General features: G+C 45.5%; 1 protein-coding gene across 2 annotated transcripts in view; it reads right to left on the bottom strand.

The window, feature by feature from the left end:
* Positions 1–1,249: 1,249 nt before the first annotated feature.
* The window catches only part of GNB5 (G protein subunit beta 5), a 43,488-nt gene continuing 20,469 nt past the window's right edge, over positions 1,250–24,268 (bottom strand). For both annotated transcript variants that reach the window (XM_030878711.2, XM_060294243.1), the window contains exons 5-11: positions 18,723–18,855; positions 13,050–13,193; positions 11,196–11,287; positions 8,052–8,100; positions 6,215–6,311; positions 4,720–4,886; positions 1,250–3,523 (exon numbers count right to left, since the gene is read on the bottom strand). In XM_030878711.2, coding sequence (XP_030734571.1) covers positions 3,512–3,523; positions 4,720–4,886; positions 6,215–6,311; positions 8,052–8,100; positions 11,196–11,287; positions 13,050–13,193; positions 18,723–18,855 — 694 coding nt within the window. In that variant the 3' untranslated portion in view covers positions 1,250–3,511. The remainder of the gene's footprint in view (positions 3,524–4,719; positions 4,887–6,214; positions 6,312–8,051; positions 8,101–11,195; positions 11,288–13,049; positions 13,194–18,722; positions 18,856–24,268) is intronic.

The raw sequence follows: 24,268 nt of genomic DNA, 5'->3' as shown, positions 1-24,268 counted from the left end.
GGAGGGGAAGGTACTTTACATACCTTGGAACTGTCCCATTTCCTAGATGAGGGAACTAAGGCTGAGACAAATTTAGACATTGTATATCCTGTAAAAGTGGTAGAGCTGGGTCTGAAACTAGGTGCACATCCTTTGTCCCCATGCTGTCCCCCTCTTATAGATGAGTCCTAGTGTCAGCAGGACCACCTTCTAGCCAGATGGCCAAGCAACTATGAGAGGCAAGGATGCTAAGGCCCTTACAACCTGTACTGCCTTTAAGCCACTTATAATCCCGGGAAGGGTATAGAGGAGGTCCAGGGTGGGAAGAGGGAAGTGGATATTGGGTGCCTGCTCTGGCCTTGGGCTCATTCCAGAACAGGACCAGCAGCAGGGCCCTACTTCTGGGAGGCCAGCTGCCCATTCCCTCCAAAGCAGCTGCCTTGGTTTCAGTTCACAGGTATTTCCCACAAACACCTGTCATCACATACCTCCTTGTTTAACCCCCTTGTCTGCCTAACCTTTCTCTTCTCTGGCTGGAAAGGGGGTGTCCAAGGCTATGCACACCTCAGGGCACATCTATTTGGCCCCTTCACCACAATGGTTTGGTAGCTTTGCCTCCAAGTCCTCTAAAGAAAGAAAACCAGATTAAAACACTCCACTCAGCATTATTTTGAATATGCAAAATATAATTTATTACCTGGGGTTTATCCTTCAGTCTCCATGTGGTGTAGTATATTTCCAGCCAAGTATTTCATCAATAAATACTAAACAACAGGCACTGTGAGAGTAAATACTTATAGGGGAGGTGGCTAACTGCCCATGGGGGTGAGTGTTTGAGGGAATACTTTCTTAGGGCCTTGAAGGTCACTTTTTTAAAAATTATTTTTTATTTATTTTTTAAAACATCTTTATGGGAGTATAATTGCTTTACAATGGTGTGTTAGTTTCTGCTGTATAACAAAGTGAAGCAGCTATACGTATACATATATCCCCATATCCCCTCCCTCTTGCGTCTCTATCCCACCCCTCTAGGTGGTCACAAAGCACCGAGCTGATCTCCCTGTGCTATGCGGCTGCTTCCCACTAGCTATCTGTTTTACATTTGGTAGCGTATATAAGTCCATGCCACTCTCTCACTTCGTCCCAGCTTACCCCTCCCCCTCCCCGTGTCCTCAAGTCCATTCTCTACATCTGCATCTTTATTCCTGTCCTGCCCCTAGAAGAACCTTTTTTTTTTTAAGATGCCATATGTATGTGTTAGCATACGGTATTTGTTTTTTTTTTCTGACTTACTTCACCCTGTATGACAGTCTCTAGTTCCATCCACCTCACTACAAATAACTCAATTTCATTTCTTTTTATGGCTGAAATGTGGTCACTTTTGTGGTCACATTGTGGTCACTTTTTTGATTGGAAAGTTAGGGCCTATTTTGCACATTTACTGAAGATGCTCCTCCACCTCTCCAAACATATAACCTTGAATTTGCTTCCCCAGAGTCTGGGTAACTTTTCCTTTGCCCTGCCTTCCTTCACTTCTGGGAGGCCCAGGTCAGAGTGCAGAGGCACAAAAAGGTCTGTGGGAGAGAGGGAAGGGGATGCCATAACTAGGAGCCCAGGAACAAGCTCAGGAACATTCTGGGAGCAGAGCTTGAGAATTTCACAGGACACATTGTGGGGCCAGCCCTTCAGCAGTTGGCAGGAGCTGGGTAGACCCTGTGCCCATTTCCCTGAGCGCCTGTTCAGACTGGAATCTATACTAGAGGGAGAAGGTGGCTGAAAAGTTGTCCCTCTGGACCATGCTCCGTCCCCCCTTCCCTCTGGGCTCTCAAGGTGGGTAGGGCGGGGTGGAGGTCTGGGGGATGCGAGAGGAGGGGGGGTGAGGGGGTAGGGGGGTGAGCAGGAGCCTTTCATATTTTCTCTCTCTACTCCAGGGCCTGTTGTGTAGTAAAACCCTTGGTACATGTTTTCTTGGCAAATGATTGCATATAATCATTATGTTTATTTAAAAAGAGTTGATTGAAAAGCTGGCTTGGGTAATTTTTGACTGACTGGGCCCATCTTGATACCTGAACAAGTTGTTTTGCAGGTGGGCCTGGCACGCCCCCTGAGGTTTACAGGGGCACTGGGTCCAGGCCTATCGGGTGGCTCCAGCCCTGGAAGGGCAACTTCAAGCAGCAGAGCCTGCGGCTGGGCCTGCAAAGCCAGAACTACTGTTAGGAAAAGGTCCAGGCTGGAGCAGGGCCAAGAGAGGGGACCGAGGATCCAGGGGACTCAGCACACACAGCCCTCGGGCACCAGGAGAACCTGGCCTGCCAGACCCCAGACCACCCACAGGGCAAGCCTCACCCAGGCACCATTTTTGGTCTGAGATGACCTTCTGTTTCCCTAAGTGGTGCATGCCATCTTTATGAGTGAGGAGTTTTCTAAAGCAAAGAATCAGCCTCTACACCTTAAAACAAAACAGAACTGAAAATAAGGGATCCTGTAACTAAAACACTTGGTACCTTCCAGAAGGAACTGCTGAATTTCACATAAAGACAAGATATATTTTATGCTATTTTTCCTCAATATAAGTGAAACTAAGACATTATCATTCGAGACCTATCAATTAATTTGTATATGTAATTGCACTTGCAATGCAATAAAGATGAGTATAACTGATATGAACAAGATTCATTTTAGCCTGAGTAGATGCTACTAATCCTAATACGTCTAACACTACAAACAGATTTTTAAATGAGTTTACTGTCTTGTGTTCCTACACAGAAAGGTTTTGGTTGCTCTGAGAAGCATTTGTGTCACAAACAACATTCAGCGTTTCCCTCTAAGAAAACGTCCTGTCCCCATGATGCAGAGATATATCCCACAATCACAAGATTCACAATCAAACCTTCTATTTTATGATATCTCTGCTTCATTTATAACTGTTTACACATATGAAAATGTTTTATCTGAAAAAATACAATTGGACGCAAGGCTGAAAAGGATACTTTCACCATAAAAACACACTTTAAAAAAATTGATTCTGTCTAATTACATTTGGAATTGGCATTCTCTTCTATCAAAGACCAATTAACACTGTCCTTCTCACACAGTGCATTAAAGTCAGCACTTGCAGGGGAACGTTCCAAAAGTCACAGTGTACACTGAGAAAAATCAGCTTTTAAAGTGCTCCGAAAAATAAATTTGATTCAAGGAAACAATATAGAATATATTATATGCTGAACTGTACTGGGGATAGAATGAGTTGAGACAATAGTTTAGAATAACCTTAAAAACAGATACATTTTAAAAAGTGTTTGAAATGAAAAACACTGTACTTGAAGGTGTTCTCATAGTGCTAAAGGCTCACACTGGGATCTTTCCAGGTGGTGGTTTTAACAGTAATATTGGAGATGCTTGCTGAACTTTCAGTCATGGAGCTGCTCCCTTAAGCTAAGTTGCAATAAACTCTGAGATCCTCTAGAAGCAAGATCTATTTACATGTGACGATTTCAAATTCTATTCTCAGGTACCTATATGTGAATTATGATTAAGCCCAGACCTGCAAAGACACAAATAGATAATTTTTAGTCTGTTTTCAGTTAATGACTTGTAAAACCTGAGTTTAAAGAGATAAAATCAAAGTCTACTATACACAAACATACACACGACATCCAAAATAGAGCATTCACATGTCTTAGAAAGATAACACTTTACTCCTAGCAACTCAAAGGGGCTTCTTTGGCCCTGGCTCCCCCTCTCCCTTAGTTAATCATCTGAAGGGCATCTGTGGCCTTCTTGCTAGGGAAGGTAACTCTTAGATTGAAAACCAGAACCCTCTGTACCCATTCAGCTCACTGGGTACACTGACATGTTTATTAATTTAGCAAACTCTTGCCCAGGATGATGAAGTCACAGATAACTTTACCGTTTGTTTCAGGAACTTTGCAAAAATCCTTTTATCTATTTACCCTAAGACTAGACTACTCAATTACCCTCTTTAGAAAAGACACACTTCTCACGACAGTACACAGCATCAAATGACCGCCTACTTTTCAAGACGGTCTTCGAAATTCTCTCCCTCCCCCCACCCTGTGTCCAACAATCTTAAACTATGCCACAAATTTGTCCAATCCTAATTAAGTCCCTCCATCAAAAGACCTGCCTTCAACCAGACTCCCCAAACCTCATAAATACCTGCCTTTGCTCTCCCCTTCTGAAATGCTAATAAAACTGTGAAGTTTGTGATCTTCCACAGTGAGGTAAGCTTTGCTTGATGAACAGGTTACTTTGGTGGCATTTCTAGGGAGCCAACATCTGACAAAGTCATGGAGCTCTTTGAGAATCTAATAAAAGCCATGAGGACACTTTTCCTGGAAAAATGCGCACGCGCGCGCACACACACACAATTTAGCATATAATTGCAGGGCCTTCATAGGTCTCCTGAAGCCCCTGTGTGGGCTTCACAGGGGTCTGTGACCAAAGATCAAGAACCCAGCACTACTGGGAGGTGAGACTGGCAATCTGACTTGTCAAAGGCTGGAATCAGACTTTTAGGGTATCTGCTTGAATAGCTGCATCGATGGGGAACTCACTACCTCCCCAGGCAAATCATTTCTCTGTGGCTATAGAATTGAAAGTAGAGCTCCATTTTGGCTGCCCAGGCCCATCCTAGCTTACTCTGACCCCTCTGCTTTCAGGAAGGCCAATCACTCCTGCTCTCACACACACAGGAAAGTAGAAAGACTTCTCTCTTACTCTGAGGGTATGATCCCATGATCCTGAGCAAAAGGCAGTCCCATCAGGGGAAACTCGTAGAGTACTAACACGGTTTTCATGTCCAAACAAGATGGAGACTCGGGATCCCTTGAGGACATCCCAGACGTTGATGGTATAATCGTTGTATCCAGCAAACAGCAGGCGACCTTAAAGCAGAAGGATATGATGGTTATGAAACCAGTTCCTTCCTTCTTGTTTTTCTTTTCGTGACTCTCACTCATGCACTCACTCACTCATTCATTCATTCATTCATTTAATAAACAGTGATTTAGTGCCCATTATGTGCCAGGCACTGTGCTTTGCCCTGGGGATTCAAAGAGGAGAAAGCACAGTTGCTGGCCCCTGTGGAGGGTGGTGGTGGGCAGGCTGACTCATAAATCATTGCAGCACCCTGTGGTAAGGGCTGTCATGGAAGTGCTCAGCTATGTGTGAAGTGTTATGTGATCATAGAGGAAGGGGGATCAAGAAGGGCACTACAGGGGACTTCCCTGGTGGCGCAGTGGTTAAGAATCCGCCTGCCAATGCAGGGGACACGGGCTCGAGCCCTGGTCTGGGAAGATCCCACATGCCGCGGAGCAACTAAGCCCATGCACCACAACTACTGAGCCTGCGCTCTAGAGCCTGCAAGCCATGACTAATGAGCCTGCGTGCCACAACTACTGAAGCCCGCGCACCTAGAGCCCGTGCTCCACAACAAGAGAAGCCACCGCAATGAGAAGCCCGCGCACTGCAATGAAGAGTAGCCCCTGCTCGATGCAACTAGAGAAAGCCCACGCACAGCAACAAAGACCCAACGCAACCAAAAATATATAAATAAATTAAAATTAAATTAAAAAATTTTAAAAAAAGGGCACTACAGGGAAAGCAACATTTGAGCTGGCTTTTGAGGACTGAATAGGAGTTTGCAATGCAGAGAAGGACGGGAAAAGACGTTCCAGTAGCAGCATGTATGCACAAAAGCACAGCTACACAACTGGGGGGTGTCTGGGAAAACTGAATGGTCCAGTGACCCAGCATACGAGTGCTGCCTTAACTTTCACAGGCAGCCTCCCCAGCTGTGAGGGCAGAGGTGCCATGAGCTTCAGGGAATTAAGAAAGGGACTCTTGTTCACTCCCCCCCCCCCACCGCCCCACCTCTGGAAAAAAAGGTCCCTTTTCAGGTGTGAAAGGAAAATGGAAGGCTGGAGAGGAAATGCCTAAAGGCACAGATGCAGTTTTGATACATCATTGTTTTGAAGAAGAGCATTAGGTGGGCCCAGCCTTCATTTCCCGTGGAGTGAACTGGGCTGGGGAAGCTGCTTCAGGCAGGGCAAAGCGGGCTGTCAAAAATGCAGTGGAGGAAAACTGGTGCAAAAGTAGACTCTTTAGCACATGGACCCACAGGAAGTTTAGCTAGGAGGGAAGCTTGGCAGAGCTGGGTTTCATTGAAGTCCTGTTTTACAGTCCTGGGAAAGTTTCTGAAATAAAATCTTACCACTGAGGGAGAAGTCCACGCTGGAAGCTCCAAAGATGATACTCTCTTTGGAATAGATGGCAACCTCCCTGTCTGCCCGGAGGTCGTAGAGGCGACACTGGGGTGACAAAGAAGACAAAGAGGCACTTGTTTCTGGATCCTGTTTGGTGCATTGATGGCTACAGAGCTACAGGCTGGTGCCAGTGGCTTGTGTAGTTTGAGGGATAAGGGAAAAACCTCTTTCGTTTTCTCTCCTAGTATTTTCTCCCTCAATCCCGATTCCTATCAATCTCCAGGGATTACTGGAGATTCAAAGAAACAGCAAATACAGATTTCTTTAGGTACAAAAATAAAAATGAAAGCCCTCTTTTTTTTTCTGACAAAGAATGTGTGTTCACTGCAGAAAATTCAGGAAAACTCAGAAATGCATAAAGAAGGAAATAAACGTCACCCCCAATCCTAGAGGTATTTACTAACATCTGGACTATTCCCTTCAGCCTTCATCTATTTTATGTGTGGATTTAAATGGGGAGGATGTTTCATTATTGCTTCTATTAGCATTATGTTATGAGCATTTTCTCATATCATTAAATAATCTTAAAAAAAAACAGGAGTAATATGGTTGTTATATTCCTCATGTGGATATATCAGAATCTACTTAGCTATACCCTGCTAAGTGTTTGATTACGTCTGATTTTTCTCTTTTACAAATAAAATTATGGGGAAGCCATGATCCTTCTTCTATAAAAATCTTTATATGCATCTCTGATATTTTCCTTAGAATAGCTAAAAAATAGAATCCTTAGAATAGAATTGTTCCCAAGAAATAGCAATGGCTGGATCAAAGGGTAGGGAAGTTTTGAAAGCTCTTGAATTCTCCCAAATGTATGCCCTTAAATTTTGTTAAATATTTTTTGAAATACAGAAGTTTTAAATTTTCATGATTATCAAACCCTCAATCTATTCCCCTGTAATTTCTTCCAGGATAGCAAATTAAAGTGCAGTTCATTATTTAATAAGATATTTGCTATTTTGAGGGCACAGGAGGATATTTTTTTTCTCCTGAAATATAGGTCAACATAATTTGACAATTAGTATCAAAAGCCTTAAAACTAGGTTGATTTTGGGCTTCCCTGGTGGCGCAGTAGTTGAGAGTCCACCTGCCGATGCAGGGGACGCGGGTTCATGCCCCGGTCCGGGAAGATCCCACATGACGCGGGGCGGCTGGGCCCGTGAGCCATGGCCGCTGAGCCTGCGTGTCCGGAGCCTGTGCTCCGCAACGGGAGAAGCCACAACAGTGAGAGGCCCGTGTACCGCAAAAAACAAAACAAAACAAAAAAACAACAAAAAAAAACTAGGCTGATTTTTAACTCAACAAGCTCATGTCAGAGAATTAATTCTAAGGAAATGATAAGAGAGGTACCAAAAATATTTGCTTATAGCAGTGTTTTTAACAGGAAAAAAAAACCTTGGAAAAAACCTAATGACCCAAAACTTGAAGACTGGTTAAGTAAATGATGGCATATCCATAACGTGGAAAACTATTCAATCATTAAGAAAATATAACGTGGGAGAAAAATATGTATTGGCATGGGAAAATGTCCACAATCTATTGCTAAGTGAAAAAAGCAAATTATAAAGCATTTTGTTTAAAAACTAAAAAGACAGAAAGGAATTCACTGAACTGTGATTTTTCTTGGGTATAATGATTAACATAATTTAGTGTTTTCCCCCAAGTTTTCTTTATTGAAGTCACATCAGTTCTGTAATCAGGAAAAAAGTTATTTTTGAAAACTAAAATTAGGTCAGCATATCTCTCCTTTGGATAGGAAAAGCTCTCAATAACTTAGAAACATACCGTAGCATCATCTGATCCTGAAGCAAAGGCATCTCCACTCGGGTAGTATCTGCAGAGAGAAAGTGTGGGGAGAAAGCACTTAGAGTGGTCCTGGGTGCCCATCAGAACCATCTGGGAAGGCTGTCCCATGCTGGTCCCCCAGACTTCTAGGGATACACAGACCACTCATTACAGAGGCCAGAAAGGGAGGCTCATCTGGAAGGTCCCATTGACCTAATTTTCTTCTCTGTAAACAGGGGACAGTGACACTGGCCTTGCAGAGTATTGGCAAGGAGTAAATGAGATAATATGTATATCTGTACCAGACACCGAACACAGGCAGGTCCCCTGTATCCTTGCTTCCCCTTGGTCATATACCCCATTCCCAAGACTTGGCCAGAGCTAAGGGATAAGACAGTGGTTATAAACACAGACACTGCAATCAGATATACAGAGCCACGGGAAGCTGTCTGCACTGACCACTCACTACATGGGATACTTCTGGCAAGTGCCTTCACCTGGCCCAGCTTCAGTTTCTTCATCTGAAAAGTGAGGAGGATAATGTACATTTCCTGCTGTAAAGACTGAATAAGACACTATATATATTATACAAAGAACGTGGCATGGTACCAAATAAAAAGCATGCAATAACTAATGATTATTACTGTTACAGTCATCCTCTCTCTAATCAGGCCTTCAGGGACTTCCCTGGTGGTCCAGTAGGTAAGACTTCGCGCTCCCAGTGCAGGGGGCCCGGGTTCGATCCCTGGTTGGGGAACTAGATCCCGTGTGCATGCCGCACGCCGCAACGAAGATCCCGCGTGCTGCAACTAAGACCTGGCACAGCCAAAATAAATAAATATCTAAAAAGAAAAATAATCAGGCCTTCTGGACAGAGGGCAGCCTAAGTAGAGACCTGGTGGATATTAGAAGAAGAGGGTTCTGGGTAGAGGGAACAGCATGGGTGAGAGAACGTGCATGTTTAAGCTGTTATTTCATGAATATATAGGGATTTAATTTAGTTTTGTGGCTTTATATTCTATCCTGTATCTTAAAAACCTCATTTACTGGGCTTCCCTGGTGGCGCAGTGGTTGAGAGTCCGCCTGCCGATGCAGAGGACACGGGTTCGTGCCCCGGTCCAGCAAGATCCCACATGCTGCGGAGCAGCTGGGCCCGTGAGCCACGGCCGCTGAGCCTGCGCGTCCGGAGCCTGTGCTTTGCAATGGGAGAGGCCACAACAGTGGGGGGGCCCGTGTACCACAAAAAAAAAAAACACAAAAAACCTCATTTACTATCTGTAGTAATTTCTCAATTGATTTCCTTGGATCTTCTGGGTAATTACTGCACATTTGCAAAAAGTGATAGTTTTTTTTCCCCTGTTTTCCTTTCCTACATTTGAGGTCAAAGAGCTAGAAAATTCTCATTAATATTTCTACCACTAAGGTAATTAAGTATTCTTATTGTGTTCTGGCTTTTTAAAAATTATTATTATTATTATTTTATTTATTTATTTTTGGCTGTGTTGGGTCTTCACTGCTGCATGTGGACTTTTCTCTGGTTGCAGTGTGAGGGCTTCTCATTGCTGTGGCTTCTCTTGTTGCAGAGCACGGGCTCTATGCGTGCAGGCTTCAGTAGTTGTGGCACACGGCCTCAGTAGTTGTGGCTCACGGGCTCTAGAGCGCAGGCTCAGCAGTTGTGGCGCACGGGATTAGTTGCTCTGCGGCCTGTGGGATCTTCCCGGACCAGGGCTCAAACCCGTGTCCCCTGAATTGGCAGGTGGATTCTTAACCACTGCACCACCAGGGAAGCCCTGTGTTCTGGCTTTTAAGGGGAATAAGTCTAGTACTTTCCTCTAAGTATAACTATTCTTGCGTGATTATACTTTAAATGCTGTCCTGACAGTGCCAGCTTCTAAATATATATGTCAAGTCCTGACCTCTCTCTTGGAATCCGGTTCACAGCTCCTGCTACCTACTTGACATTTCCACTTGGTCGTATAATAGCGTCTCAGACTTAGCTAGCCCAAGACAGAGCTCCAGAATCCATATGCAACCACTGCCTTCTCCCTGCACTGCCTCCAACCCTCCCTGTCTTAGCAAATGTATCAGTGCTTACTGCCCCTTATAAAAGATACAGGTTCCCTGAGCTGAGGGTTCTTCTCCTATAATGCAGCCCTTTGCATGGGCAGGTGTCATTTGGCCCTTTTCATGTGACCCTGTAGAATTGGGGCTTAGGTAACCAGCAAAAAGATGCTGATACCCCAGCTACTGCCATCACTATGAGTAACCAACTATCCTGCATCTCTAACCCAGGAGTCTCATGCCTTCTAGCAGCATCCATGAATCTGTGGCAGCCTTACTTCATAGCTTGCAGCTAGGGTAAAATCTCAAATCCTTCACAATTCTAGACATTTCTGTCCTCCCTGTGTGTCTTCTTTAGTTGCAGCCACCATCATTTCATTCTAAAACTCACACAACAACCTTCTAACTGGCCGTCATACTTCCATTCTTGCTCCCCTACAATCCATTCTCCATACAGCACCCAGAGTGACCTTTCAAAGGCAAAACATGGATCACGCTGGCCACCTCCCCAACTCAGGACTCGCTAGTGGTGACCTGGCCTTTTGTTAGGTCCCTGAACATCTCACCTCCCTGATCTTCCCCCCGGCTCTTTGCAAGCCTGGCTCCTTCATTATCCTGGTCTCAATTTAAACATCAATTTATCAGAGAGGCCTGACCATTCAAAGAAATACCCCATCTTATCACAGTTCCCTGTTTTACTTTCTCTTAGCACTTAGCAGTACTTAAACAGCACGTTTATCTGTGCTTTGTCTTCTGTAGGACAGTAGCGATGTTGTCTTGTTCAAAACAGTACTCCCAGTTTCTGGAATAATGTCTCGCAGATAAGGACTTCATCAACATTTGTTGAATGAATGAATGAGAAACACTGACTTGACCTAGACAGGATAATATCCATTGCCCCTAGTGCAATTATATTAAAATTCTCCAAGAAATCGGGAGTGCTGTTCAGTCCCACCACAAATCAGCCATTATTGCTGGAAAAGCCTCTCTCGGCCAAGTAAATTGAGCCTAGAGGCTAAGTGCTAGCCCAGGCCGGGGAACACTGGAGGACAGAGGAGCAACGTGAACGTTCTACTCACTGACCGGACACTGTTGATGTCAGATTCGTGCGTTTCAAAGGCCTGCACGCACTGTCCGGAGCGCATGTCCCACACCATGGCTTTCTTGTCACATCCCTACAAACAGAAAGTTACCCAGAGTTATGTACAATGCAAGGAATGTCTACAGACAGGCATGAGTTCTGGTTATGTCACAGAGACCTTTTGGTTCCCATTAGTAAATGGCTGACAATATGCTCTTCTGGCACTAGCTTTACCTAAGGCCACTTTCCTCAACTGACAAGCCTCACGCGGCCAGAGAGAGGTCTTGGGGTCAGGGTGACGAGCAAGGGAAGGCACCCAGCCCCCTTTTAAGCACGTTTTCTTCTCTCCCACCTTTCTGAGGGGCTGCAAACTCTCCAGAGCCTCCTTCTCTCCTTCCTCCTGGGCATCTCTCTTCACTTTTCCCTCTCTTTCCCCCTCCTCTTTATCTCTGCCTCTGTAAGCCCAGAGGAGAGGAGGGCAGGTGGATAGTGGGTGTGGTGGGACCTCCCAGCTTTGCCTCAGGTGTGTGGGGCAGCCCCTGGGCCAGCTGCACCCCAGCAGCCTAGTCAGGGTGTTGCCCGCAGTCGGCTGGGTGGCTCAGGCAAGTCACCTCCCTGGACTTCTGCCTCAACACCTGTAAAGTGAACCTTCTCTGGGCTGCTACCATGACCCAGAGAATCATGAACACTAGGCTTTCACATACTCTCTTGCTTCTGGGAGCATTTTGATAAATTCCTGCAGAGCCTTCCGTGATCAAGCATGAGCAGTATAATTAGACTCTCAAAGGTCAAACAGAAGGAGTCATGGGTTAAAATTAGTGTCCAAGTTGTTGGTTTCAACTCAGAGGAGAGGGTGGATGAGGTGCCACGACTGATGTCTCAGCGAGACCTGCTGTGGGAGTTCAGCACTCCAAGCATCTTTACTGAGAATGTGGACAAAGGAATCAGCGAGTCTCTTCAAATCGTTACTGGACCCTAAATCAGATGGAGTTTAATACTCTGAAAGAGACGATACAGTCCACAATGATACCAACAATTTGAAAAAAGAGTGTCGTTGAGTAGGGATAAATACAGTTATACAAAGACACAAGAATGAAATGTACACAGATAGGGCCAAATACCCAAGAAGAAAATCAGGGTCCCTGCCCACTCGAGGCCTCACAGCCCTCACCTGAGGCCCAGGACTAAGATGTGGGCAGCTCGGAGCAAACATCATTAGACAGCGTTTGCATCTCTGTCCTCTCTCATCACTTGTCTCCTGAGCGAGATGAGACAGGACCCAGAGGTCAGGCCAGCCACCTCAGTTCTCCATTCTTATTCCCAGGTGTCCATAGAAATACTTGCCTCTCTGCATACCACACTGTAAACTCTTCCCTCTACTGCTCACAATATCCTGGGGAAGGTGGGGGGCAAATGCTATCGTGCCTTATGCCCAATTTACAGAGGATGAAATGGAGAGTCAGGTAGCAAACGTGGGTCCCAGGTGTCCTGGCTCATCTGGTGCTCCTCTGCCATGGTGGCCTGCCTGTCCGACTCGTAGCCTTCAGATACGCTGTTCCCTGTGCCCGAGAGTGGGAGGGGCTGGCGACTGGCAGGGGTGGGGCGGGAGAGTGTCCCACCAGTGTCAAAGCTCTGATCACGCCACAGCGATGCTTCGCCACCACTGCCACCTGAGCCTCCTGGTGCCTAGCGACTGTCTCTAAAGGTCTCAGAGGCTCACTCTCTGCTACTTATTTAAGGAATCTCAGCCCCATCCAGGGAAGTGTCCAGTCTAGTCCCACAGATTAACAGGAAGTGCTACCATGAGCCTCCCTAGTGGACAAAGGACCCCCCAGAGATCTTCCTTGGGTCTTTACCCCGGACACGAAGGTGTTCCCGGTTTCTGAGGGAGCCAGGTCCAAGCAGAGCACGTCGGCCCCGTGCCCATGGAAGCTCTGCAGCAGCTGCCCGCTCTCCACGTCCCACAGGGCACACGTGCCGTCGCCACTCGCTGTCAGGATCTGCCGCAGGAAAGGACAGGAAGGGTGTGGCTGTCATTAATGTCCCTGTCAGGGGAAGCCAAGCAGATGCTTACAGTTCCACAGGGAAGAGGAGGCTCCTTACACACACACACACACACACACACACACCACCCCACCACCCCCCCCCCCCCCCCCGCTAAATCTGGACTCAAGCACAGAACTCTTTCTCTGGTACTGAGAAAGAAACAGTTCATTTTTGACACCCTCGCTGTCCTGGAGCTGTTTATGTGCCTGTCCTCCTGCAGAGTATGGAATCCAGAGGTCTCCCTGTGGTACCTGCGGGGCTCTATACCTGCCTGCCACGTAGGAAGGGCTCTGTGAACGCTTGCTTCACAGAACCTCAAGCGGCTCCCACAAGCACCCAAGCCCAGCGTCGTGCTTCCCAGACATTAATGTGCAACCCCACACGCAGCTGCTAATAGAGAGCCTGGGGTGGGGCCTGAGATTCTGTATTTCCCACAAACTCCCAGGTGATGCTGACGTTGCTTGCCGGGACCCACCTGGAGCAGGATTTTGCTAAACACAGTCTCCTGTAGCTGGATCCCCCAGAGGCTCCCTGGGCCACTGAGTGGTGCTGACAGACACACAGGGTCAACCAGCATCTGCCGTGTGCTGACCACGTCCAGGCCCTCCGCTAGGCATCAGGGTTTGCAGAAAGACTGTGTCTTGGTCTCTGCTCTCCTGGAACTTGGTTAACAGGATTGTCAGGAAGGACTGAAACCCACCAAACTCCCTGTCCCTACGTTAATCAATTCCAGGGCCAGGCACACTTCCCGGTGCTGCATTAGACAATACTGAGAAACCAAGTAAAAATAACCTAGCTGCCCGCTCCAGGAAATAACTGCTCCTGCAAGATAAAACTGTGAACCAACTAAGCTTACTTATCAAGACTAACAGCTTTGTAAAAAATTAATGAAACAGAAGCCTCAATTAAATACAGTGGGAGACCGGAAGGGGGAGCTTTCATGTCCTGTGATGATAGTGACCAACAGGAAGAAGACAGACTTCTCTTCTTTCCTGGGAAGGATTCAGCCAATGAAAAGCCATGGACTCAGGCTTCCCTGGTGGCGCAGTGGTTAAGAATCCACCTCCCAATGCAGGGAACACGGGTTCGATCCCTGGTCCGGGAAGATCCCACATGCCACAACTACTGAGCCTGCACTCTAGAGCCTGCAAGTCACAACTACTGAGCCCGCGAGCCTAGAGCCCGTGCTCTGCAACAAGAGAAGCCACCACAGTGAGAAGCCCAAGCATCACAATGAAGAGTAGCCCCCGCTCACCACAACTAGAGAAAGCCCACGTGCAGCAATGAAGACCCAACGCAGCCAAAAATAAATAAATAAAATAAATAAATTAAAAAAAAAAAAAGAAAAGCCATGAACTCTGTTTAATCCTCCCAACTTCCTTTTCCACCCTGTAAAACGGTTCTCCTTGCCTTGCTGTGTGGGGACTTGCACATGCCTCGCCATGGTCCACTCGCTATGGTTACAGGCAAAAAAAGCGCAGGGGCAGCAGCTTGCTCATCAGCTCTTTCCGGAAGCCTCGCCGGTTTCCTCCACGACCGCTGCCAAGGTGTGTGCCCTCCCATTTTAAGGTGGGTCTTTTAAGGTGGAAAACTAGTTACGACATAATAGCTTAGGGTTGGTAAGCCCAGCGAGGTAAGGGTCTTATAAAGCAAGTCCTGGTGAGCAAGCTGTTGACCTGAAACAAACAGACTGACAGGTATTTCTCCAGCAAAGATGGGTTTATTCAGGACCCACAGAGAACTGCAATTCAGGGTCTGCAACCATGGTGAGGTTGGACCACTCACCCTGGACCCTGAAACCCTCTAAGGACCCTTCCCCAGTTTCTTCATTTTGAGACGGTATAGTGATTCTGTCAAGTTGGGGTTCTCCCTTGCTGCAGTAGGTCTAATAAACTTAGCTTTGCTGGGTGGCAGGTGTTTCTGATGGTCTTGGCAGACGAGACAATGATCACTTACGACAGAGTGAGAAGTGCTGAGATATAGGTAGGTCTGTGAGAGGGACACCAAACCCACTTTGGCAACATGTGAGCTGATCTCAGAGGAGGACTGAGAGCTGGCCACTCACTAAGGAAGGGGAGGAGAGCAGAGCAAGCTGAGGGGAAGGCGCACCTGTGCAGTGAATGAAAGGTGTGCCTGGGTACGGAGTCAGGACTTGAGCCTGTAGGCAAGAGGGACCTGTGGAAAGCTTCTGAGCAGAATGACCAAATCAAGGGTATATTTTAGGAAAATCTGTCTGAGGTCAGTGCAGCTGTCCCTCAAGCAGACTCTGGATAGTTTCAAGTACCAAGGCTGGCCCATGAATGAAGAAGAACACTGGGGTGCCTGGGGAAAGGCATGGTGGCCAGAACTAGGGTTTTAAATTTTGTTGCTGCCAGTGTGTGTGAGGCTTGGGCTCTGCCGCAATTGGGAGAAAGGCAGTGGGGATCCAGGGCTCAAGGCCTCAAAGACCCAGCTGATGGTATCGCAGAGCCCTGGAGCCAGCATGGTTCTGAGCAGCCATAGGGGGACCCACAAGGGTTAAGCCCTGGCAAGCAGAGCCTCCCTACGCCCCACCTTCCTGCTGCTCACAGGGGCTGGACGAGGTGATAAGACAGTGTGGGAAGGGGCTCTTGCAGTGTAAGTGCCCACAACAGAGCCCTCTGTGGGTGGAGATTACTGATGGCTGAGGAAAGAAAACAGGAAGTAGGCCTTAAAGGACTGCCAGCATTCAGTGCACCCACTGACTGTGCTGTACCCCTAGTTTCCACGTGCTGGTGGTCTCCTCTCATCCTCTCCCTCCTTCCCCCTCTCTTCCCTTCCCTCTCACACGCTAGGCCTAGCACTTGTAAAAGAATCTTCTGTTTCTTGCAGGGAGGGGACATATTACAAGGAAAGAATCCATTCCCACCCTGGCCTTGCACCTGCTGGCCACACCGTCTTGGGAGTGTGTTCCTGCCAGCAGTCTGGGAGGCCTAGGATCTTCTTGCAGCCAGGAGAGGCCCCTCCATGGAGAAAGAGCTGGCTGAGTTCCAGAGTTCTCAGGCTTCTTGGGTGTGGGCCCCAAGGCCCTCCTCAAAGCCCCCACTTGCAGGCAGCTCTCAAATTTGGAGACCCTCCAGGCTACAAAGCCCATGCAGCTGCCCATGGGACTCCCTCTGGCCTCGACTTCCCTTAAGAGGCCTTTGTACACCTGACAAGAGGACTCAGGCTGGTCAGAGCAGCTTAGGAACACACAAGACTTGGACCATGTCTTAATTTGAGAACTTGTATTTTGTGATGTGCTACAATTCCCTCCAATCTCTGCTGGCCACACCCACTAGGGGATGCTCCACCCCAGTCCTGTCCTAACATTTGCAAAGGGGCCAGTAATTGCCAATCTTTTTTGGGACATCAGGTCCAAACAAATGACTGCCTGAAATGATTCCCTCGGTCTAGCTCTTTAATGGGAATTTTCCATACCATACTCTTCAGTCAAAGAAATGAATAGTCTTTAAAAGTTAACAGTAACTTCTTAATATTTAAAAAATATTTTAAATATTTGTGCTCTTCATTACAATGTAAGTAAAAATAAATTTTATAAACCAAACATTCATTATGATAAATGCACTAAACAGATCCTCTAACTCATTGTCACTCATTTATTCTGGAATGTAGAGAATCTGTAGGTCTTATAACAGCTTTTTGAAGTTTCTGTTTTTCATCTTAGATCCCAGAGCTGGAAGGAAGCTTAGTTCATGAGTTCAGTGGTACCCAAACTAGGCTATGCATCTGAATCACCCATGAAGCTTTGCGTTAATATAAATAACAAAACAATAAGAGCTAATGTTTATTGATATTTACTAAGTATTTGAGATGAATCATCTCATTTAATCCTCAGAAAACCTCATGAGGGAGGAATTTACTACGATCCTCACTTGCAAGTGAGAAAAACAAAACACAGAGAATAATAAAAGCTTGCTCAGGATTCACCATCCAGAACAGGAGACTAAACATCCTCTGTTGCTTTGGCTGCCCCTCAGGCCCAAAGACATCCGATGTGGCCACTGCAGCAGCCAGGGCAACAGCACTCTCTACTGCAGAGGCCTGCAAGACTCCTGGTCGCGAAAAACAGGTGTAAACGCTGCCCTCTAAGTCCAAACAGCCCTCCCGTCAGAAGTGAGACAATTACCCATCCCCGGGTCTCCTTGCCGCTATCCTTGCCACCCCCAACCCCGCTGCTGACGTCAGTCAGCTGAAGCCAGAGTGGCCTTTAATCTGACTCAGTCTCCTCCTTCAAGCAAACCCAATCTGCCCCAGCCCCAGCAATGGCTCCCTGCCATTTGTAGGGTCAGCCCCGCCACTCAGGGCACCCTGTGATCGGGCCCTGCCCACCTCTCGGGCCACCTGCCTCCTACAATGCTCCCCTCCACCTCACTGGCAACACACTCATCCTCCAGGGTGGCCCCTGCAGCACGTTTACGACCCCCCACTCCTGCTCTGAACTCCCAGCCTCCCCTGCTATTCAGTCACCCCTGGTATCTGGCAATGCGGGTGGTGGCATCTGTGCAGGCTTTCTGGAGAGATGTGACAGAGACACGATAGGATGCTTTAGGACTTGTGAGAGAAAACGTGGCCAAAGCGTTGAAGCTGGATTGTCTCCACTTTGTGGCTTGTTCAAAGTAGGGCACAGATTTACCCTCTGATGCTTTTTCTTTTCGAATGTGTTAAAACAGGAGTGAAAAATAGGTACGATGAGGCGTGTCACGTGCACAACTCTGAAAGTCAGCACCCTGTGAAGGTTTACATACGGAGGCACCTTGGAACCACCTCTCTGACCCAGACAGGAATTTCCACCACCCCAGAAGTTTCCTTGACCCACTCCCACCCCCACCAAGTCAATTAGAGGAGGAGGTTCAATATGGCATGGAGTTCATCTCATCTCTGCCAACAGTCAACAGCCCTGAATTTCCCCATTTCTGATTTTATTAAAAATAATAATATAACCAGGAATTCCCTGGTGGTCTAGTGGTTAGGATTCGGCCCTTTCACTGCCGTGGCCTGGGTTCAATCCCTGGTAGGGGAATTGAGATCCCACAAGCTGAGTGGCATGCTCAAAAAAAAAAAAAAAAAATGCATATATACACACACACATATATACACATAAACATGTATACACACATATACACATACACACACATATATATACGTATACACACATATACACATATATAAACACATACACACACACATACACGTATACACACATATATAAACATATATACATGTACACATACACATATATAAACATACACACATACACATATAAACATATATACATATACACACATATACACATATATATGAAAAACAACAGGAGCTTCCTCTTAGAGTCAACTGGAGTGCACACAGCCTCCTGTGAAGAGGGACACCAGAACAGCTTCCTCGCCTGCAACTCCACTTTAGCTCTCCACGACCAACCCTGCTCCCCAGCAGGCTGGCCCGTCATCATGCATCCCCTTATTTACCTGCATGTCAGAGTTGGTAAAGCTGCAGGCCGACAGGTAGTTGGTGTGCATAGCAACGGACTTCTTTTTGGCAGCCATGTTTTCATTTTTGTCAAACGTCAGTGGATACACAGAACACTTATTATCCAAGCCACTAGCATGGAAAGACAGAAGTGTCAAATGTTAACATAGGGCAGTAGAATATTCATATGCTTTCTCATTCACACAAACTTTTCAAATGGTTTTCCTTTGGCAGTATCATATGCTATAACCTTTCCCTCAGCTTTTACTTTGAAGATTTTCAAGTGTACAGTAAAATTGAAAGAGAAAATAGTACTATGAACACCCAGGTCTCTTCACATACGTTCACTAACTTAACATTTTGCCATATTTGTGGGAGCAAATTCTGAACCATCTGAATACAAGTGGCAGACATGACACATTACATCTAAATACTTCAATCTGCAAATTTACATCTCCTAAAACTAAGAACATATTCTATAATCACTAACTCATTATCACATCTGCGAAAACAAAAATTCCAAACACCGTTTAATAAGCTATCCATATTCAGTCTTTCCCAACTGTCTCCAGGATCCAGGGCCCATTTAGATCCACACATTACATTCTGTTTTTATATCTTTTTTAGAACTTTTAATGGAGAACAGACACATTTTTTTGGTTGTTTATAATGAGAAAACTTAGGTCAGTTGTCCTACAGAATGTCACACAGTCTGGATTTGTCATGTTGTTTCTTAATGGTTATATTTAAGTATAACATTTTTTTAAAATTTTATTTTATTTTACTTATTTTTGGTTGCGTTGGGTCTTCATCACTGCGCATGGGCTTTCTCCAGTTGCGGCGAGCGGGGGCTACTCTTAGTTGCAGTGCATGGGCTTCTCATTGCAGTGGCTTCTCTTCGTTGCAGAGCATGGGCTCTAGGTGTACGGGCTTCAGTAGTTGTGGTACACGGGCTTCAGTAGTTGTGGCTCGCAGGCTCTAGAGCACAGGCTCAGTAGTTGTGGCACACGGGCTTAGCTGCTCCGCAGCATGTGGGATCTTCCCGGACCAGGGTTCAAACCCGTGTCCCCTGCATTGGCAGGCAGATTCTTAACCACTGCGCCACCAGGGAAGTCCCTCAAGTATAACATTTTTAACAATAATATAAATGTGATATATAAAGGTGATATTGTGTTATTTCTTTCTTACTGCTTCACTTTAAGAGGCTTGCAATGCCTCTTGTGTCAAGATTGGTGACGCCAACTTTGATTACTTGGTCAAAGTGGGGACCACCAGATCTCTCCATGGTAAGGGTGATTTGTTTGTAATTACAAGCATATTTTGTTTTATTGCGCTTTGCTTTATTGCATTTTTACAAATTGAATGCTTGTGGCAACCTGGCATCAAGCAAGTCTATTGGTGTCAGTTTTCCAACAGCACTTGCTCACTCTGTGTCTCTGTCACATTTTGGTAATTCTCACAAATATTTCAAACTTTTTCATTATTGTTATATTTGTTATGGTGATCTGTGATCAGTAATCTTTGCTGTTACTATTGTAATGGTTTTGAGGCACCATGAACCATGCCCATGTAAGATGGTGAACTTAACCGATAAATGTTGTGTGTGTTCTGACTGCTCCAACTGACTGGCGTTCTTCTCTCTCTCTCTCCCTCTCCCCAGGCCTCCCTATTCCCTAAGGCACAACAATATTGAAATTAGGCCAATTAATAACCCTACAATAGCATCCAAGCATTCAAGTGAAAGGAAGAGCTGCATGCCTCTCACTTTAAATAAAAAGCCAGAAATGATTAAGCTTAGTGAGGAAGGCATGCTGAAAGCCAAGACAGGCTGAAAGCTAGGCCTCTTGTGCAAAACAGCCAGGCTGTGAAAGCAAAGGAAAAGTTCTTGAAGGAAATTAAAATTGCTGCTCCAGGGAACACATGAGTAAGAAAGCAGAACAGCCTCATTGCTGAAAGGAAGAAAGTGTTAGTCTGGTCTGGATAGATGAAACCAGCCACAACATCCCCTTAAGCCAAAGACTAATCCAGAGCAAGGCCCTGACTCTCTTCAATTCTATGACGGCTGAGAGAGGTGAGGAAGCTGCAGAAGAAAAGTCTGAAGCTAGCAGAGGTGGTTCATGAGATTTAAGAAAAGAAGCCGTTGTCCATAACATGAGTGCAAGGTGAAGCAGCAAGGGCTGGTGTAGAAGCTGCAGCAAGTTATCCTGAAGATCTAGCTAAGATAATGAAGGTGGCTACACTAAACAACAGATTTTTAATATAGACAAATGAGCCTTATATTGGAAGAAAATGCTATCCAGGATTTTCACAGCTAGAGAGGAAAAGTCAACGTCTGGCTTCAAAGCTTCAAAAGGCAGGCTGACTCTCTTGTTAGGGGTCAATGCAGCTGGTGACTTTAGGTTGAAGCCGATGCTCATTTACCATTCCCCAAATATTAGGACCCTTAAGAATTATGCTAAATCTACTCTGCCTGTGCTTTATAAGTGGAACAATGAAGCCTGGGTGACAACACATCTGTTTACAACACGGTTCACTGAATATTTTAATCCCACTGTTGAGAACTACTGCTCAGAAAAAAAGATTCCTTTCAAAATATTACTGCTCATGGACAATGCATCCAGTCACCCAAGAGCTCTAATGGAGATGTACAAAAGATTCATGCTGTCCTCATGCCTGTTAACACAACATCCATTCTGCAGCCCATGGTTCAAAGAGAAATTTTGATTTTCAAGTCATTCTTTAAGAAATATGGTTCATAAGGCTATAACTGCCATAGATAGGATTCCTCTGATGGATCTGGGCAGAGTAAGTTGAAAACCTTTGGAAAGGATTCCCCATTCTAGATGCCATTAAGACCATTTGTGATTCATCGGAAGAGGTCAAAATATCAACATTAATATGAGTTTGGAAGAAGCTGATTTCAACCCTCGTGGCTGACTTTGAAGGGTTTAAGACTTCAGTAAGGGGTTCAAGACTTCAGTGGAGGAAGTAACTGCAGATATGGTGAAAACAGCAAGAGAACTAGAATGAGCAGTGGAGCCTGAAGATGCGACTGAATTGCTGCGATCTTATGATAAAACTTGAACGAAGGAGGAGTTGCTTCTTACGGATGAGCAATGAAGGTGGTTTCCTAAGATGGAATCTATTCCGTGAAGGTGGTTGAAATGACAACAAAGGATTTAGAATATTAACAGACTTAGTTGATAAAGCAGTGGCAAGTTTTGCGAGGATGGACTCCAATTTTGAAAGAAGTTCTACTGTGGCTATAATGCTATCAAACAGCACTGCATGTGACAGAGAAATTGTTTGTGAAAGGAAGACTCAATCGATAAAACAAATTTCACTGCTGTCTTACTTTAAGAAATATCCACAGGCACCCCAGCCTTCAGCAACCACCATCCTGCTCAGTCAGCAGCCATCAACACTGAGGCAAGACCCTCCACCAGCAAAAAGATTAAGACTCATTGAAGGCTCAGTTGATGGTTAGTATTTTTTAGCAATAAAGTTTTTTTTTCTTTGCAGTATGCGGGCCTCTCACTGTTGTGGCCTCTCCCGTTGCGGAGCACAGGCTCCGGACGCACAGGCTCAGCGGCCATGGCTCACGGACCCAGCCACTCTATGGCATGTGGGATCCTCCCGGACTGGGGCACGAACCCATGTGCCCTGTATCGGCAGGCAGATTCTCCACCAGTGCGCCACCAGGGAAGCCCAGCAATAAAGCATTTTTTAATTAAGGTATATACATTTTTTTTTAGACATAATGCTACTGCACACTTAGACTATAGTATAGTGTAAACTTGACTTTTATATGCACTAGGAAACCAAAAAATTTGTGTGACGCACTTCATTGTGATATTTGCTCTATTGCAATTGTCTGGAACCAAACCTGCAATATTTCCAAGGTATGCCTGTAATAATAATCTGTGGTGTGACACCTTTAGGTCATGTTAATATCCTGTTCCCAACAACCATCATACAATGGCTTTAGCATGATTATCCTTGCTTGAATAAAATATTACTTTATGGTACAAAATGGTGATCCTCTAATTTGATAATTCCTTCTGCATTTATCAGCTGATATTTTTCTGTAAAGACAAATCCAATCCCTCCTCCTCCCAGTATCACTGCACACCCATGGATTCTTTTTTCTCTTCAACTGGGTTATGATCCATTACTACCATTATTCCATGTGATGCTAAAATTATCCCAATTTGGAAAGTTGGCGGGGGGCCCTTCAAGTGGCTCCTGTTTCTGTTTGATAAGGTTCCATTAATATGACTTGAGTGTTCCCTTGCTTTCAGGAACAAGAAAATATCCTAGGCTCACTTTATCTTTTCCTGCCCCAGACCTACAATCAGTCTTACTCCAAGGAGCTCTGCTTCCATTTAGTGGGGAATGACATTTAGGAGGGGCATTCCCTTCTGAGGCTCTGGGGAACCTAGGGGACCCCTTTGCCTTTCCAAATGCTTGGAGGTGCAGGTGTAGACTTGGGTAGTCTCTTACCAGTAACTAGCTTTGGCAGCATGTTTATAGATGGTGTGAGTGGGAATGATTTGCACTTGGCTGTGACAATGAACCAGCATGCTTCAGACTATGGGCTTCCCTGACTCTCAAGGTGAAACATGTTCTCTTATTCTGAAGCTTCAGAGTAATTTCTGTAGCTCTGTCGGGATACTCACTCACACTTGGGTTTATTTGCATTGCTATGAGAAGCAGAAAGGTTTTGCAATGTGATGCATTTGGTATTGCATCTCTGCTTTAGTACCGAACTCATTCTGTGACCTTTGTTATGTTTTTTAGCCTCTCTAAGCTTCAGTGTTCTTAACTATAAAATGGAGTGGATCCCACTCACCTTTCACAAGGGGCTGTTGTGAAGATAATATAGAGTTCAGAATGGCCCTTAACACATGATAGAGGCTCAAGAAGTGGTCATTATTGTTATTTTTTTATTCTTTCTTGGAGGCAGGTACTACGTTTTATTCATCTTTGAATTTCCCTAGGACACCCAGTCCAGTGCCTTGCACACAGGTGCTCATAGCAAGTGTACAATACCTGAATGAAGGCTTCTTGGTGATATGGCTTCAAATAAAAAATACACATATATGTATATAAAATCAACTGACACATTTTTTTGAGAACGGAATTGTGTAAATACTGGTAGAGTTTCAGCTTTCAAGTTTGGAACCAACTGAGAGATAGACCCAGAGGAAGAGAAAAACACCCTTTTGTCACCTGTAACGACATTTAGAGAATATGACATAGGTGTGGATCTGTGTGATAATGGAGTTACAGGGATGTCACAAGCCATAGCTGGGAAACACTATGTTAGATTATCACTGGAAACTGAAAACGAATCGCGGCATGGTCTGACTAGGGCAGATGGTGCTTTTATCTAAGATGAGGACTCAGTCTTTCTCAGTTTAGTTTTTCTGCTCTCTCCTCATCCACGGGACTCCCGATATTTTAAAAAGTGCTTTCCCAAATATTCACACCTTGAACTTCTACTTTGGTTTTTATATCAGCCTGTAAGACAGCCAATGCAGAC

Source organism: Globicephala melas, chromosome 2, assembly GCF_963455315.2.
Source record: "Globicephala melas chromosome 2, mGloMel1.2, whole genome shotgun sequence".
NCBI classification, from domain to species: Eukaryota; Metazoa; Chordata; class Mammalia; order Artiodactyla; family Delphinidae; genus Globicephala; species Globicephala melas.
Note: the sequence above shows the minus strand (reverse complement) of the source record. Positions and strands in the feature narration are given on the sequence as shown.